The sequence below is a fragment of the Hippichthys cyanospilos genome, chromosome 16 (genome assembly GCF_059441005.1).
Source record: "Hippichthys cyanospilos isolate Australia breed blue-spotted pipefish chromosome 16, RoL_Hcya_1.0, whole genome shotgun sequence".
Lineage (NCBI taxonomy): Eukaryota > Metazoa > Chordata > Actinopteri > Syngnathiformes > Syngnathidae > Hippichthys > Hippichthys cyanospilos.
This window is the reverse complement of record NC_142384.1, coordinates 10,107,380-10,123,339: the sequence shown is the minus strand read 5'-3', so window position 1 is coordinate 10,123,339 and position 15,960 is coordinate 10,107,380. Positions and strand designations below refer to the sequence as shown.

The 15,960-nt window shown below is 42.3% G+C and overlaps 2 protein-coding genes across 8 annotated transcripts in view; one reads left to right on the top strand and one right to left on the bottom strand.

Moving 5' to 3' along the window:
* Positions 1-17: 17 nt before the first annotated feature.
* On the bottom strand, positions 18-6,628 carry wnt9b (wingless-type MMTV integration site family, member 9B). The gene is made up of 4 exons (XM_088436106.1): positions 6,509-6,628; positions 5,143-5,396; positions 3,025-3,290; positions 18-1,997 (listed from the first exon to the last, which is right to left on the bottom strand). The coding sequence occupies exons 1-4, from the start codon at positions 6,592-6,594 to the stop codon at positions 1,542-1,544; spliced, it is 1,062 nt and encodes a 353-aa protein (XP_088292232.1). The 5' UTR covers positions 6,595-6,628; the 3' UTR covers positions 18-1,541.
* A 6,882-nt stretch (positions 6,629-13,510) lies between these two features.
* Positions 13,511-15,960, top strand: part of srcin1a (SRC kinase signaling inhibitor 1a) — a 99,357-nt gene continuing 96,907 nt past the window's right edge. For 4 of the 7 annotated variants that reach the window (XM_088437106.1, XM_088437105.1, XM_088437103.1 and 1 more), the window contains exon 1: positions 13,512-13,929. In XM_088437106.1, coding sequence (XP_088293232.1) covers positions 13,908-13,929 — 22 coding nt within the window. In that variant the 5' untranslated portion in view covers positions 13,512-13,907. Of the gene's footprint in view, positions 13,930-15,960 lie in introns of all 7 variants that reach the window. The other 3 variants (XM_088437108.1, XM_088437104.1, XM_088437110.1) reach the window with 3 other exon arrangements.

The window sequence follows — 15,960 nt, the reverse complement described above, 5'->3', positions numbered from 1 at the left end:
AAAAACAACAACGCTTTTGACGTGGTGATATATTACCAGGTTCAAAACGTACTTTACAAATATTTGAAAGGACATTTATTGTATCCCTATGGGAGTATAACACCACTCAACAATGGGCATGCTCTTAGGAAAAACAAAAGGAGGAGAAAAGGTGAGGTAGAAATCTATACGAGCCCTGATGTGAGTTATATTTAATAGATATTTAATTACAAAGTCTCATAGGCTTTCAGGCTCTTTTGACCTGCCACATGGGCACTTTACTATAAGGGAACGTCACACAGCCATTTTCTTTGATTTGTAACTTGGAGGGAGGCCAATTCCGAAGCCACTTTGAAAGCGTTTATGGTAAATATGTGGTTAAATTGTACTCTAAACAATAGCAAATAATCCTCTGGGGCATTTTTAAACTTTGGAGCTGTTTTTAATCCTACTGCTAGCCCCTTTAGTTCCATCCGTAGGCATCCAGCACACATTTATTCCACGCAGAGATTTCCATAAATATTTCCATAAGAGCAACCGAAAAGCCAGCGTGGTTTTTATTTAGGGAGCAATAATCATCCTGTACATGCATGCAACAACAATGTCCTCCAGAAATACCTTTTTTTTTTTTTAACTGCCCCACTATCAATTCTGTTTTGTTTTTTATAACTATACTGCACATAGCCAGAGCAGCACAAGTGCTTTAACCCTTAAGTGGCATTGAAAAAAATACAGCAGACATGAAAGACAGACAGGTAGGTTCAATCAGAGTGTAAAGTACAAAAAGCAGCAGGAGTACATCAGATACATTAAGACATTTATAGTACCTGTTTGAAATGCTCATTGGGAATTTTTCAGTGCATCTGGCACTCTAAAAAAATGTGCATGGCTAGCATGAAAATCTCAAAATCAATTGCTATTTTTTGAGCAATAAACCACCGTCAACCGTACGCTCTCAAATTCCCATAATGAATTTTCAACCTGGTATGTACCAGCAATTTGCTAAAAGTTATTACAACACTAAAACTGGACAATGTGTTGAGTAAGAAACAACATCAAATGCTGGGTGTCCTACATCATTGTTTACTACAGGGTGACATCCATTTTTTACCGCGCCACCCATACTACACTCCCCATATTGGATTTTCTGCTCCAAATTTGTAGTGAGGTGACCCGAACTGAATGATACCACCTCGTGGAAATGAATCATGAGTTGTACATTTTTACCCGACCTAATTCACCGCCGCTGACAGCAATAGACGCCAAAGATCCATTTTTACCGGACTTGCGGGGAATGAGTGCAATGTAATATAGCCATTGAACTAGATGATGCTTGTGAATTGTTTGGAGTTATACATTAAATACAAAATGTTAGGGCCTGAATCGGCAAACGCTCTGTCTCGCACAAAGCGCAGATCTGCTAGGACATGTTCCAAAGTCTGCCTGGCCAGAATACGTTAGTCGTCCATCGGCTGTCGGTTTGGCCGCGTTCGTAAGTGGCCGATCTGATAGGTTTCTGCCCCATTCCCGGAGGATCTCAGTGTTCTGCAGGATCCCAAAGCCTATGTGCTCTTGCAGGTGTACACTTCCTCCTCGCGAACACACGTCTGGCACTCGACGTGGCAACACCAGCGCACCTGGCAGTGGCAGGAAAGGCTGGTGAGGCGCATGGCCGTGTTGTAGCCGCGGCCGCAGCATAGGTTCTGGCAGCTGGTATCCTTGGCGCATGAGCGTCCGCCCGTGCCCGCCGAGTAGCGCGAGGGCCGGCAAAAGCTAGGCGACTCTTCCAGGTAGACCAGGTCGGTGGTGCGCAGACTGTGACGGCGAGGCCCCGCCAGCTCGCTCTCGCCCGTGGCCACGTTGGTGACGCTGAGAACCCGCATGGCTGTGTCGTAGCGGTACTTGAGCAGCCGGCCCGTGTCGTGGAACGGCGCCAGCTGCTTCCAGCAAGTCCGTACGGCGCAAGAGCCGGAAACGCCGTGACACTTGCAGGTGGTCTTCAGGCCGCTCTTTACCGCCTTGGACAGACAGCGCAAGAAGGAGGTGGGGGGGGGAACAAGAAGACGTCAGTTCTCTGGGTTTGATTCATTACCCGGCCTCTTATCTAGGAGGTCTATCTCCACGGAGGCGGACGGTTTCCTGAAGGCGGTCGGCTGCACCTTTTCAGAATGTTTCTGCTCGGCTCACTGGAAACTCTAACATAATGGATCGAGGGCAACTGTCGTATTTCATTCGCCGCACATCTCTCACTCGGACAGCTCGGGCTCTGTCGCGACTAGTACTGTCTGCCTGGCGTGTCTCGTTCCTCGAGCCCGAGGCGTAGCGGAACCCGCGGTGCAAAGACTGGAATCTCTTCGCTTCCCTTTCCCGCCGGCTCACACAACCAACTTCAACCAGCCGCCCCCAAAACACGAAAGGTACCCTTCTATTGTTCGCGCCATCGCTCAGCAATCTGTCTTGGTGAGGGCCAGAGACAGGTCAAATAGCACGGGGGTTAGTCCGATAGGCCCCAGGGTACTTTGGGGTTGAAAAGTTCTGCTTAGTTCCTCCCTCTATAGGTATGAAACCCTCAGGGGGCTCCTGAGTACTATTACTGAGAGATTGGTGAGTGGCTGAAAAGCCACGCTCTCTTCTCAGACAACATCGGTGTAAAGTGAGGAAAACCGACAACTCAAGATAAGTTAGACACCACTTTTTTTTTGTTTTGTTTTTTTCTCCACTGAAAGACCCCCGGGGGGTTCTTGTCTCTCTCAGGGCGCCACAGTGGTGGTTACCAACATTAGGCAGGATTTATGGTGAGTGTAGTGATTTAGTACAAGAGAAAAAAATCCTTGCTCGTATATTAAAAAAGAGGCCGCAGTTATAATCGCTCCCTCAACGATATAAAACCTTTAATTTGTAGACGGCCTGCACAGCAAGCTTTATCATGTCTGAGAACACCTGGCTCGACTCATCTTGCTGACAAAACCGAGAATAGAAGCATCTCATGATGCAAGTAGAATTAAGAACAAAAAAAAGCAGTTTTTTGGGGCTCTTTTTACTCACCCGAATTCCCACGTTAATATTGTGGGCATCCACCTGAGCTCTCAAGTCCTTGCTGACCCTCTTCTGACTCAGGAACCTCTTGAGGAACTTGGTGCTGTACTTGAGGTTGTCGCCGCACACCCCCCACTGCCACGCTTCCCGGTGCTGGATTCCCGGCGAGTCGTCGCAGGTGCAGCGCTCCATGCGGCCCGAGCTGCACGCCTTGGCGAGGGCGTGGGTCAAGGCCGCCGACGAAACCGCCAGGAGAAAGGCCGTCTCTTTGAAAGCTGGAATGAAGTCAAAAGGTTCAAAACAGGGTTTGCATAACGGGCCAGTGTGACAGTGCCCCGAAAGTCCCAGAAGCAATGTTTGATACTTTTTTTTCCCAGATCAATAAAAGTACTCTTAAAGCACTCACCGCAACCTCATACCGGTAGATCTAATACTTTTGATTTCGTTTAATACGAATACAAAATAACTGTCAATAAAGATACATGAGTGAGGGTCGCGGTTAATGGTCCAATCGCCAGAGTTTAGCACCAACTACAGCTGAAAAAGACTAACATTGACTTTGTTTTTCCTCGAGCAGTCCCACTTCCCGGAATTCACTTTTTGTGGGGGGTTTCCAGCCCCCGTTAAGCGCGAAAAAAAAAAGAACACTATAGATTGCTGGTAAGACAATTTTATTATAGTTACCATTGTGCGGGCTTTACAAAAAATAATTGAGAAACACTGCCTCCCTTAAAGGTATACTGTATATATTTAACCATTTTCAGTCGTAATACGTTAATGATTTATACTTAACTTGATAACTAAATTATTTTTCACGGACAATTAATACCTTCAAAACTACATTTTCCCACTTGCTTTCATCTGAAAGTGAGGTCACATACTCATGACCTAGTTAACAACTAATCATGGCTCAGCTTTTGAATGTCACATGACCAAACCTAGAAAACAGGTGAGCGTTTATCACGTGTGATGCTGTTTTTAGTCGACAAGTGGAAACATTTGTTTTTGAACAATTATACTTGACTCATTCAGTTGCATTTGATGGCTATTGACATCAAATATTTGGTTTTGCAAGCAGTGAATATGTTAACTCATTCACTGCCATTATGAACAAAATATATATATATATATTTTTTACAGCTTATTGAACTTAGCATCTCTTTCGTATCGGTGTCAGATATGCGCAGCCTTCACAATTATTCACTACATTAAAATTCAGTCGTATCAGTTCGAAAAAGACACCTTGTATGATTACTCGCTCGTCCCTTTTGTTGGTACTAACATACAATGTTTTGAGGTTACAAAATGCACTCACGTTTTTGTTTCAGGTGCAAATAACACGAAATTACCCTAGGTATACAATTAGGTTTTAAAGAAAGATCATTTGTCATGAAGTGTTTCTGGATCTATGAAAACTCCATGCAAGTTTCATTCCCCAAAAGCCCAAACGCCCTTGAATATGCTTACAATCCCAAATGTTTACAAAGCCCTCGCCGTGTTGTCATGTCATCGTGTCATCCTCCTCTGACCTGTCTTCTCCGTGTCACACTCTGTTATTTGCCCCATCCTGGAGCTATCGGCCCGGCGTGTCTATTTTGATCCAATTAATTATTATTTTGACTAGGACGCAGGCTTTTCCCACATGAAAGCGAGCAATCGCGCCACCCTTTTCCTCTGGGAATTGGGCGCTTTTCCTGGCGTATAAAAATAACCGCACGGGGCTTCAGAAGTCTCCGCCACCACCACCACTACTGCCATTTGTTGGCATCCTCACTCCCTCATTACTTCCTTGCTGACCTGTTCCTCTATCCCACATGTTGATATGCAGATGTGCTTGTACTGTTTGATTCGGGCTCAACTTGCAGCTGCAAGAACATTTTATTTTTTGACTCAAAGTGATTGCTGATTGATTGGTTAACCCTAAAAAGTGACTCAGCACTACAGAAACACACACCTATATTATATATATATATATATATATATATATATATATATATATATATATATATATATATATATATATATATGTTAGCTAATGCCTTGTGTTCTTTTCAGGTGTCTGTATTTGAGTGATGGGGAGAAGAAGAGATGCCCCAACGGTCTCAGGTTCAAGCCCCCAGGTCCTACCTCTCTTCAAGAGACTCCCCCGGCCATCCAGACTGCAATTCCAGCGCTCGTTGCGGAACTGATAGCGACACTCGAGCAGGCTGAGGCGCACCGACTCGCGCAGCGTCTCGGCCAGGCCGGGCTCGCGTCGGCACAACCTCTTCTGCCGTCGGGACAGAACCATCTGCTCGCACTGCTTCAGGTGGGCCTTGCCTGTCGCCGGTTCGTTGGAAAAGTGGCCCGGCAGGAAGACCAGAGGTTCCCGCCCTGTCAGCCTAGATGTGGACACAAGGATGAAAAAATAAGGAAAAAGGAACACACAATCTAGCTAAGAAGCAACAGGTACTGTATATTAAAATATGATCATATACTAATAAATATATCAGTATCATACAGTCAAGTAACATAAAAAGCTAAAAACATTAGTTATACCATAAAACATATCAGTTTGATAGTGTTTTCATAGAAATGGATATTTTCATTGTGATAAAATCATTTTTGTATTATAGTACTCGTTTTGAATGACAATAAAATAACAACATAAAAATAAACCAATGGAAGCTTTTCATTGAAAAAAAAACCACGTAAAAAACCCTTAGTATTAAAGTGTAAAGTATAGGCAAATGTTTTTGTATTAGTTTACTGAATTTAAAATCTAAAATATTGTGATACAACAAAAATGTTTTTAAAAATGAGAATATATATTAGAATCAGTTATAGAGTAAGATCATTTCATACATTTAAAAAAATCTAAGAAATATCGTGGTTTCAAAAATGTATTACACTGTTTAAAAACACTCATAATATTTGCTGAAATATTTTGACATTTTAAAATAAACGTTCAAACGTTTTTTCACATGCTTTTGTTCTACTCTATAAGTTACATTTGTGAAAATTTTTCCATACATGAAAAAAGTCATTTATTCTTTGATCAAATTATAACAGACTGATGAATTTGCTCGTAAACATAAATTTTCATGAAAAAAAATCAAATAAAAGTTTTATCACTTTTCTGATTGTGATCATGTTAAACGTTAAGATATTTTCCTGTATTGAAACAATTACATGATGTTGAATGTTCAATTTATTATTTTATTGGCCTACAGTAAATATGTTTTCAACATTTTTTCCCATGTTAACATGTAGCACGCACTTTACATAATTTGATTTGTTGCCAATTCACAACAATATTTATCTGAGGGTACTTTACACTTCAAACTGGAGACGGCAAATTGTAACGGAAAGCACCAAATTATAGCAGCAGCAGTAACAAGGCTACAGCAACCAAAACAAGCAATGACATGGTTCATGCAAGAGATCGCTTGCTGCCCTTAGCAGAGATCATCTCAAAACATTCTGAAGCAACACGAGAAAAACTTTTGCTGACCCAAAGTAAGCTGCGCAGTGCGACAGGAGGATGCAGAGTGCAGCGAGGCGCAGTAGGCAGGCGGTCGGCGGGAGCCTGGAGCGCATGGTGTCAGCTCGGTTCTGCTCTTCATCGCGCTGATTCTGCCCGAGAAGAAAGTCCGAGACGTGCTGGCCGGCGCGCCTCTTTAAGGGAGGAGGGAGAGAGGGAGGAGGGTGACTGACGTATGCTCCTCACTGGAGTCTCTCCACTTGATTAGTAGACTTGCCCTCCCACAGTCAAACACCACCCAGGTGGATGCAGCTGCAGGGGGGAGGGGGCGTTTACCTGTGGACCACCTCCTCCTGAGACCGTACGTCACCGTAAACAAAACATCAGGGTGAGCCAAATCTAAAGGAGCAATCATTATATTAAAAAGGAAACATAATGGAGATAATTTTACATCTTTCTAAAGTGGTGCCAAACTGCAGGGATTAGGGATGGGCTGGGCAAGTACTAACACTATACAGTGTGATATTATTCTGATAACAGTCTTAGATAGAACGCAAACTCAAGACCAATACCAATGGCTGAGAATACTTTTCTAAGTGACCTATGTACATTAGGCTATCCTCTTATTTGTCAATTAAAGGGATAGTCGTCTTTTTTTTAGCTATTCTCAGCAACAACAATGTTATATTTTGTCTATAATAATATAGCTCAATTATTTCACAATCCGTCCCAGCCATTTTTTAAAACCTTGCTTTACTCTCTTATTTGAAAACAAAAAAAAAGTAGCTTGGATTGAATGTTTGACTCTGTAAATGTGATGATTACGTCTGCAAAGCACATTTTTGTCCACTTGATTTCTACTCAAAATGCCATCACCTGTTCTCAAGGTTCAGGTAATGAACAATCACCGCTCACCTGTTGATCCTGTGATGTTCACAAGCTGAGCCGTGATTGGTCATTACCTGTACCTGCGCTTTCAGGAACTTTCATTTTCAGTCGACAGCAACGGCAAAATGTGTTTTTAAAAGTTTGAATTGCACATGAAAAATAATGTAGTCAACAAATTACTGACCAAACAATATGGACTATCCCTACAATGTACGATTCCTTTACGTAAACATAAAGGTATGTTCATGAAGTTTACGTTAATGCTTTGAGTATATCCTTCGTGTTATTTTTACCCGATTTTACCAATTTGTGGACTCTTACGCATTTTTTTAATGTGTTGATTATTTTTTTGTAAATAATTTTTTGTGTCAATCTGCAGGAATGATTATTTAAAACAATTCTTTAAAATGTACAATCCTGCCAATATGCAGGAATGTCTACTAAATGTGTGGTGCCTATCTGTCTATATATTTATATTTAACCATTATACAATAACTCCAAGCAATGCTATCCCGAAATATATTTAAAGTGTATACATTTTTGCAGTATTGTTTCGTTCTTGCTTTGTACAGTATGTTAAGAAAACAATTTTCCACGATTACGTATCCATATACGTAGATGAAATGTCTTTTAGAGGAAGTTGCACCATCTAGTGGTTTAAAAAACATTTTAGTTCTGACACCCTCTGATCAGAATATTAAGTTTATCGAGACAATAAAAATCTATCCGGAATACAAGATTTGGGGCTCGAAGTTATTTTATGATATAGTATTTTCAATCTTAAACGGGTACACGACGTAAAACTGCCTTTTATATGTTTTTCAGCTAAACGGTCGGGTTTCTTAAATGGCTACCTAGCCATCAATTGTATGGGGGAAAAAATAAGTGGATCTTCCGTGAGATGACTCTTGATGATGTTTTTATAACAAGTTTTTTGTGAGCAAAATATCTGTCATCGCGTTTATCTATATGACATGCAGAATTTTAGAATAGAATATACCATTGGCATCATTAGCCCTGACATTATACGTTGACACATCGTGTTGCAAGCAAAACGAGACTTCATCCTGGCCATCGGTTTTGAACTGCAAACTTGATCAATAATGTTGCAAGACTAACGTTATGCTAGTTATGCACCGCTAGAGGACTCCCACGTACCACCAGTGGAAGACGTGCCACAGTTGGTGGCTGACTTGTTTTCGTTTTCTGGGAGGCTGTTACATCCATCCACCCATTATCTATAGCCGCAATTGTTTTCAATTAATTAAAATAAAATAGTTTGGTCGTGTGCCCCGCAGATTATTCTTGTACACCATGATTGTGTGGGTCGTCACCATAGTAACCTCCATTTGAACTGCATCAATACAAATAGACAATTCTGCTTCAGCTATAAATTGATGTATTATATGATAATGAATGATGATGATGATATTATAATTATGATCATGTATTATAAGATATTAATACGTTGATACAGCTGAAATAGTGGTAGGTAAAATGAAACACAAAACCAGGGAAATGCCCTGGGGGATATAGCAATGTGTGCGTGTTGTTGTTTATTTTAATCCTCAAATACTGTCTCGCAATGTATTGGTGTGTGTCCATTGGTCCATTTTCAATACAAACAGTTTTTGCCCAATCAGATGGAACGAAAGAAGCAGCCCAGGCACACAATTGTGTTTTGCTAGCAAATTGTTAACGTGCACAAGCTTTGGAGCTGTCAGTGACCTAGAGGGCAGATAATATCAACAATTCTCATTAAGTTGACTTTATTGTGTTATGACCAAAAATTCTAAGATGATAAATGTGTATTTATTCAACTCTGCTGACTTATTGTGCCATTTAAAAAAAAAAAAAGTATTCACACATGCACTCTGTACATAAAGTATACTATATGTACCCATGTATGCTTTTGTTCTTTTCTTCCATCAGACCACTCACCCTCTTTCTCTGCATTTCAGGTGGCCAATCCTCCAAAGAGTTGTTACCTTGGAAACGGCACCCTATGTATTTATAGAGATCCACACTGCGAAAAGAGAACGGCGGGTAGAGTGCTTCGTAGGGTCCTTTTCTGCAGGTACGGCGGTAGGCCTCTTTTAACCGTGGCGATTGCATCGCTCTGGATCAATTTGACCACGGAAGAGAGCGGGAATTATTCCGATAAGATATGCGGCGTCATACTCCGCTTCCCTCGCGTGACCTTTTTGGAGGGAACTTTCTGAGAGATGTCACAAATATTAATTTCACAGCACATTAACAATTGTCTTGGGAGCCAGTTGCAGCCATTTCTGCCAATGGAAACACACTGTGCGCAACATTAGGCACACTTGCACCATCCATATGAAAGCTGCATTAAATATTCAAGGACAATAATGCACTTTTTCTCAATAATAGGGCAGCCAAAAGAGGATAATTGCTCCTACTCACTCTCATATTGTTCAATCGATAGTTCCACAATACCAATCAAAACTGAGTATTGTTATTTTGTTAAAGGCAGAACTTTTTATTCTGCCTTTGGATTGGATTTGATTAGAGGTTGGTGTTAATGATGATTAATGGCATTCAATTTTAAGGGGATTTTAATCAGCACAATCATGACTATTTAGTACTTGGTCTACCCATCTGTTTGTGTGCTATTCATCCGGCTATCTTAAATCATCTATACTGTAGCTATCAACCACGCAATACGTCTGGTTTCATCCATCCATTGATCACTGTCATCTGTACATCCATTCATCCATTTATATCACATCCATATTATCACATCTTATTACTCTATACATCTATAGCTGATTGTATTGATTCTGCTATATCCATCCATTAGTCTAACCATCTATCTCCATTTATACTGCGTCCATTTATCTCAATCACTCAAGCCATCTCCAACTATTCATCATGATCATTCAACTATTGATATCCATGTCCTTTTTTATTTCATCCATCCTTCCATCCATCCATTGGAAAACCGTCATTCCATCCATCCATCCATGTAAAGTGCATTTTCCCTTCTTATTAACTGCGGAATCCATCCATCATCCCGTGCAAATGAAGCACCATACCATTATTCGACCTCAGATCAATATTTCAAGATCAATCAGCTGATATTGGCAGTGAATTATTTCGGTTGGCGAGTAACTGAGCGAAGGTAAAACAACAGAAGACCTAATGCGCTAATGCTGCTAACATGCACGGTGACTTGCGTTTGTTTGGCTCGCAGAAAGCACAGAAGGTGCTCAGCACCGCGCCTGTCCTTACACCCACACACCCTCACGCACACGCGCTAACATACACGCTCACGCTATGTGGAATCAGTGAGTCCACAAGTGGCCATATCGCATTATAAAGGCAAGTCATCTCCAGCCGCTCATGTAGCCATGGCAACACAGGCCTTACCAGGTGATTGGCAGTGGACTGAGGCCAACTGCTTTTTGGTTTCGCGGCATGGCTGAAATGTGTTATACTCACCAAGTAAGAGTTGTTTTAGTTGTCACTAAATGCACCGCTTCTTTCATCTCTCAGTTCATGCTTGTTTTGACTCTTTATTTCCTCAGGGAGGTTGAAACTGCTATAACACATACACACACACACAAAGAAGAAAAACATGCACAGGAGGAACATTACAGGATGCAATTTCATGGGAGTTAGATCATCAGAAGTGCATGCTGGGAAATAAAATTACACTTTTAATGGCTCTCGTGTTATACGCACCATTTGAGAGTGACAACATTACAAGAGCGGCGTTGGGCTGTGATCAGATTTTTGTATGACATGAAGTTTATTTTATATTCTTTTTTTTTAATGCCATATCCAGGAGGCCATTTAAAGAGGTACAGTCATTTTACATATGGTATGTTCAAGACATTACGGAATCTATAAATTTACTTAGTCTGACTCAGATAAGTGCCAATAAATGATACCCCCATTTGAATAAATCACACTTTAAAAAATTAAGACTTTAACAGTCACGCTGCTAGCTGTTTATTCCTTGCCTTTGGCAGTGAACTAGCATTAGCGGTAGTCACCGTTTTGCTCACTGTTCAGATGACAGTAAAACGTAATCACATGACATGCATTCATTTACATGTAATAATAATAAATAAATTAAACACTGTCTTTTAATTTTTATTTTTGATGATGATCTATCTCGCTTGCATGATAGTTTGGGTTGATTTAGCTCGTGTTTAGTTGGTTTAGTTGGCAATGTGATGGTGTCTTTTGGCCATGTGTCTCTTGGGGTTGGCATTGTTGAAATTCAGCATGCCGTCAGTGCAATTTTGGCTCGGCAGCGTAATACATATTTGGCCTAATTCTTCTTCATACAGCCCTAAAGTGCTGTGTATGCCTCGCTGATTGATATTTATTTGAGGTGATTCGTAATTAAACATAAAGTACAGCTTCACTAGCGCTCTACATTAAGCTGTTTGTGTTTGCTTACTTTACATCCCTTGAAATGGACCAATAAAAGGCGCCTCAGCCGGGGAGTAAGCGAACGGAAGGCTTGGAATACAGAAACATTTTGTTCTTGTTAGCCACCTAATTATGAAGTTAATCATGTTTTATCACAGAGAAATGTTCACTGCTGTGCTGCGTTAGCTCATGACCCACGGGAACGCTGGCGAGATGCACCCTTAAGGGTTATTGCTGCTAATTTACGTCCAATACCTCTTAAGTTAAACACAAGTGAGTGGATGCAATAATTTCATCTAAGGACTATCATTGCAGGGATATTTTGGCGTGGCCTACTTTTCGGTGGAGCGTCCCCGCTGACTGATGGGAAGGTGGGTGCCTATGGACCAGCTGGACGTGCTGGACAACAAACTGGTATGTGTTGCGTAATTGATGCGGAGAGTGAGCATCCATTATTCATCCTTTCTTTCATGAATAGGCTCACATCCGCTTTTATCTTTCCATCTCCTGACATTTCACTTTCTCCTCCGCCTCGGCCGTCTATTACCTTCAATCGTATGCGTGCATATGCGACAAACAAAAAAAATGCAGCTCATTTATGATTAATTGTTTATTATTAGGTTAATTGTAGCAGTCAGCTTCAACTAGGAGTGAATTTATTTGTTCTGCTTTAAGCCGTTTTGTTCAGTATTTGCCCAACTTCTGTTTATTCACAGGTGAGTTCAATGACATTTGTGCCCACAATTGGTATGACAGATGACAGCGAATGTTGAATGTTTAACTTTACTCCCACGTCCCACCTTCCCGACATTCACCATTCACGCAGAAAGGCCCCTGATATTACCTCTGACGGCCTAAAATTGCCTTTGTGTCATTTTGTTTTCTTCAAAATGCTGATACAGCATTTGCTACGCTGGGATTATATTGAGTAATAATAGGCGGTTGATTTCACTCACTCGCAGGCATGCCGCCGTGCACCGTTTGCCATGCCGATTCAGCGCCACATTGTCGTTAATTCTCCGATGTTGCCTCATCATTATTTGGTGTTGTCATTCGAGGGATATTTCAAGCGATTGCTCTCTGTTTTTCTCCCTGAAGCACCAATGTTCTTCTACAACTATTCCTGGCACAGATATTGCTTTAAATATTCCCTTGTTACCCCAGAAACAGGTACAGTAGTTCTAGTGCTTACTATCTCATACGTGCAAGTAAGGTTAGTGGGATATTTTTCAGAAATTGATACACGGGCTTTGATCCAGGGGGTAGTGGGAGGGAGGACACATTAGTCTCATAGGTTGACTTGTGGATGTCATATGACCAAACTCAGAAACCAGGTGTGTTGTCACTTGAGCCCCGAGTGACTGTGATGCAATTTTCAGTCAACAAATGGCAAAATGGACACCTCGTGATATGGATACAAATGGGTGGATTTTGCTGCTTAAGTCATATTCCACAAAGAATTTCTGCATTTAGACTATTCGCGCGCTTAGAACACATAAGGAACGTTTTGGGGTTGACTTCCCCTTTAAGCTCAATGGCCAACATGTGCTGGCACCCATTATAGTGGCGCCTGCGTCTTTAAGAGAGAAAGTATCATTTTTAATGTGGAAGCGGAGGGGAGCCAATGAGGGATGAACGTGTGAATTTATCAACATTTGTGCTTCCTTTTGCAAGCTGTGTGCCGAACCTCAATGCACCGGCATGCACGCTCTCCCAAGGCTTGTGAAGAGCACGCCCCCTCCATCCCTCTCTCGCTCTCTCCCTCGCTCGCTCACTTTCTCCCTCCCACCTCCCACTCAGGCGCTCCCTCACACACACCCATACACACTTACACACACACACACACACGTGCTGGCACCTACACGCATACACACACATACACACACACACACACACAAACACACACCGCTGTTGGGGAGCGCCGCCGCTGGACCGCGGCCATCTCGGCAAAGGGAAGGGAGTCCGAGCGAGGGCGAAAGGGACAAAAGGGGAAGCAAGCCGGAGTGGAGCGACTGGAAGCCGGAGCCCGGCTCGAGGCGAAGGAGCGACCTTTACGCGGAGCAAAAAAGGAGGCGGGGAACGAGGAAGGGGGAAACGCGATCACTGTCACGGCTGCAGCGCTCCTTGACGCAGCATGGGCAATGCACCATCCCAAGGCATGTCAAACCCTTTGCTTTTTGTTTTGTGTGTGTGTGTGTGTGTGTTGCGCGAGCCAACCTGCTGACTGTCACACTGTACAAGATGGGGGGCTGGGCCGCGCCGGAGGAAAGGGATGCCGGATGCAGGTGGTGCGGGTGAAGCTCAGTTTGGGTTAGAGGTGCTTGTGAGCGGGGGGGCACATTGAGGTTAGAAGCAGGTGGTTCTAGTGTGTGTGTAGGTGTGCTGGACCAGAAGAGCCCTCTATGGAAGCTTTTCCTTGTAACATAGGAAAAACAAGCACAAACGCAGCAGAGGTCTCATAATTGCCAGGTGTGATGTCGGCTGATTAAAGAGACTTTTCTTTCCGAGGCCATCTGGGTGACGGTACAGTGTTTTTAAACGGATGAATATCCAGGTCAACCTCTATTCTTTCCATCATAGTTTGTTCTTTATTCACAGTGTGGTGCACGCTGCAGGTGCTCCAATGACAAAGCTAATTGAAGGTCGCGGTGAGCCTTAATGAGGTGATGCTGATCGTTCGGATGGTTACCTCCACCAAGGTTGGCATGACCAATTTCTGGAAAACTTTGTGCAGCCTAGACAGTTTGGTTTAATGGAGATGACACAATGAGATTTTCCTTCACCCCTGTTTGACGATAGCTGTGCGTGTCACATTTTTTTCATACCAAGGGCAGCATAGTTGAACGGGACTGGGTTTCGAATCTCATGGAGCTCATATGTTTTCCACCAGCTTGCTCCCTCATTCCAGAATCATGCACGTTAGGTTCTTCAAAGGCTCCAAATGAATGTGTGAATGAAAATTAGGTGATTGATTGTTTGTCTGTGCTTTTTGCCCAAACTATGGTGTCAGCTGGGAGAGGCACCACCTCACCCATGATGGCAAATGAGGACAGGCACTATACTGGTTCTTAAATGGGGGTACGAGAGAATTTAACAGGGTTTCTGCAGGTATCGGCAAACTAATTTAATGCCGTGGCGGGAACAGGATATGTTCTGCTCAAATTAAGAGCAAACTAATTGGAAGGTGAAACAAATCATTGCTAAAGTGTTAAAGTGACTCCTTTGTGTTTATTTTGTTAAATGTTATACACGCGTGTATTGTCTGTGCTCTTTGCCCAATCAACTGGGAGGGGCATCAGCTAACCTCTGATGCCAAATGAGGACAGGCACTACACTATAGAACAGCGGTTCTCAAACAGGGGTACGAGATAATAATAAAAACAAAACAAAAAAAAAAAAAGTGTTTCTGCAGGTACCATCAAACTAATTTAATGCTGAGACAGGAACAGTGTGTACACACACACACACACACACACATATATATATATATATATATATATATATAAATAAACCATTATGCCTTCTGGGACTCAGTGACTCGGCTTGTGATTTAATCTTGCAGCTCAACTCTTTTCATAACAAGCAGCACTTATTGAGCAAATATTGAGCAATTCTTAATAAAACAAAGTCTTAGTGTTTAATGCCACTTCCAGTTGACGCCTACCCTCAAAAGCTACAATAAAACAAAGATAAGACCTTGAGTATTTTAAGAAGCCACATAGCTAAGACTCGCTTGGATGCCAATTAGGAATTGCTGTGGTGCTATCACCTTTTAAACAGTAACAACAATATGACAAAACTCAATCATACATTGCCAAGAATGACTAATATTAACATAAACTGAATCGCTTTAAGTAAGAGAGGAGCACTTTTCTGCGGACAGCCCTTGCAGCATTGTTTTTATTGGTTGCTCGGATATACGCGTTTGGCAGTGCGTGCACAATCTCATCACGCTATCGAGTCATATTGGCCATAAAGGGAACTTATGAGTTTTTCATTGGGCAATATGCTGTAGGTGGGTCGACCATTTAGTGCCGATCCAAATTAGGATTGCTGGGCCATTCTACTTTCATTGGGGTCCATTCAAGGACACAAAGAGGAGGGAAAATCATGCAGGGCGCGGGGGTGTGAACGTGAACAACAACTGGCGTGCTGTGTGAGGATTCCTAGTCTTCATCCTCGGCCGT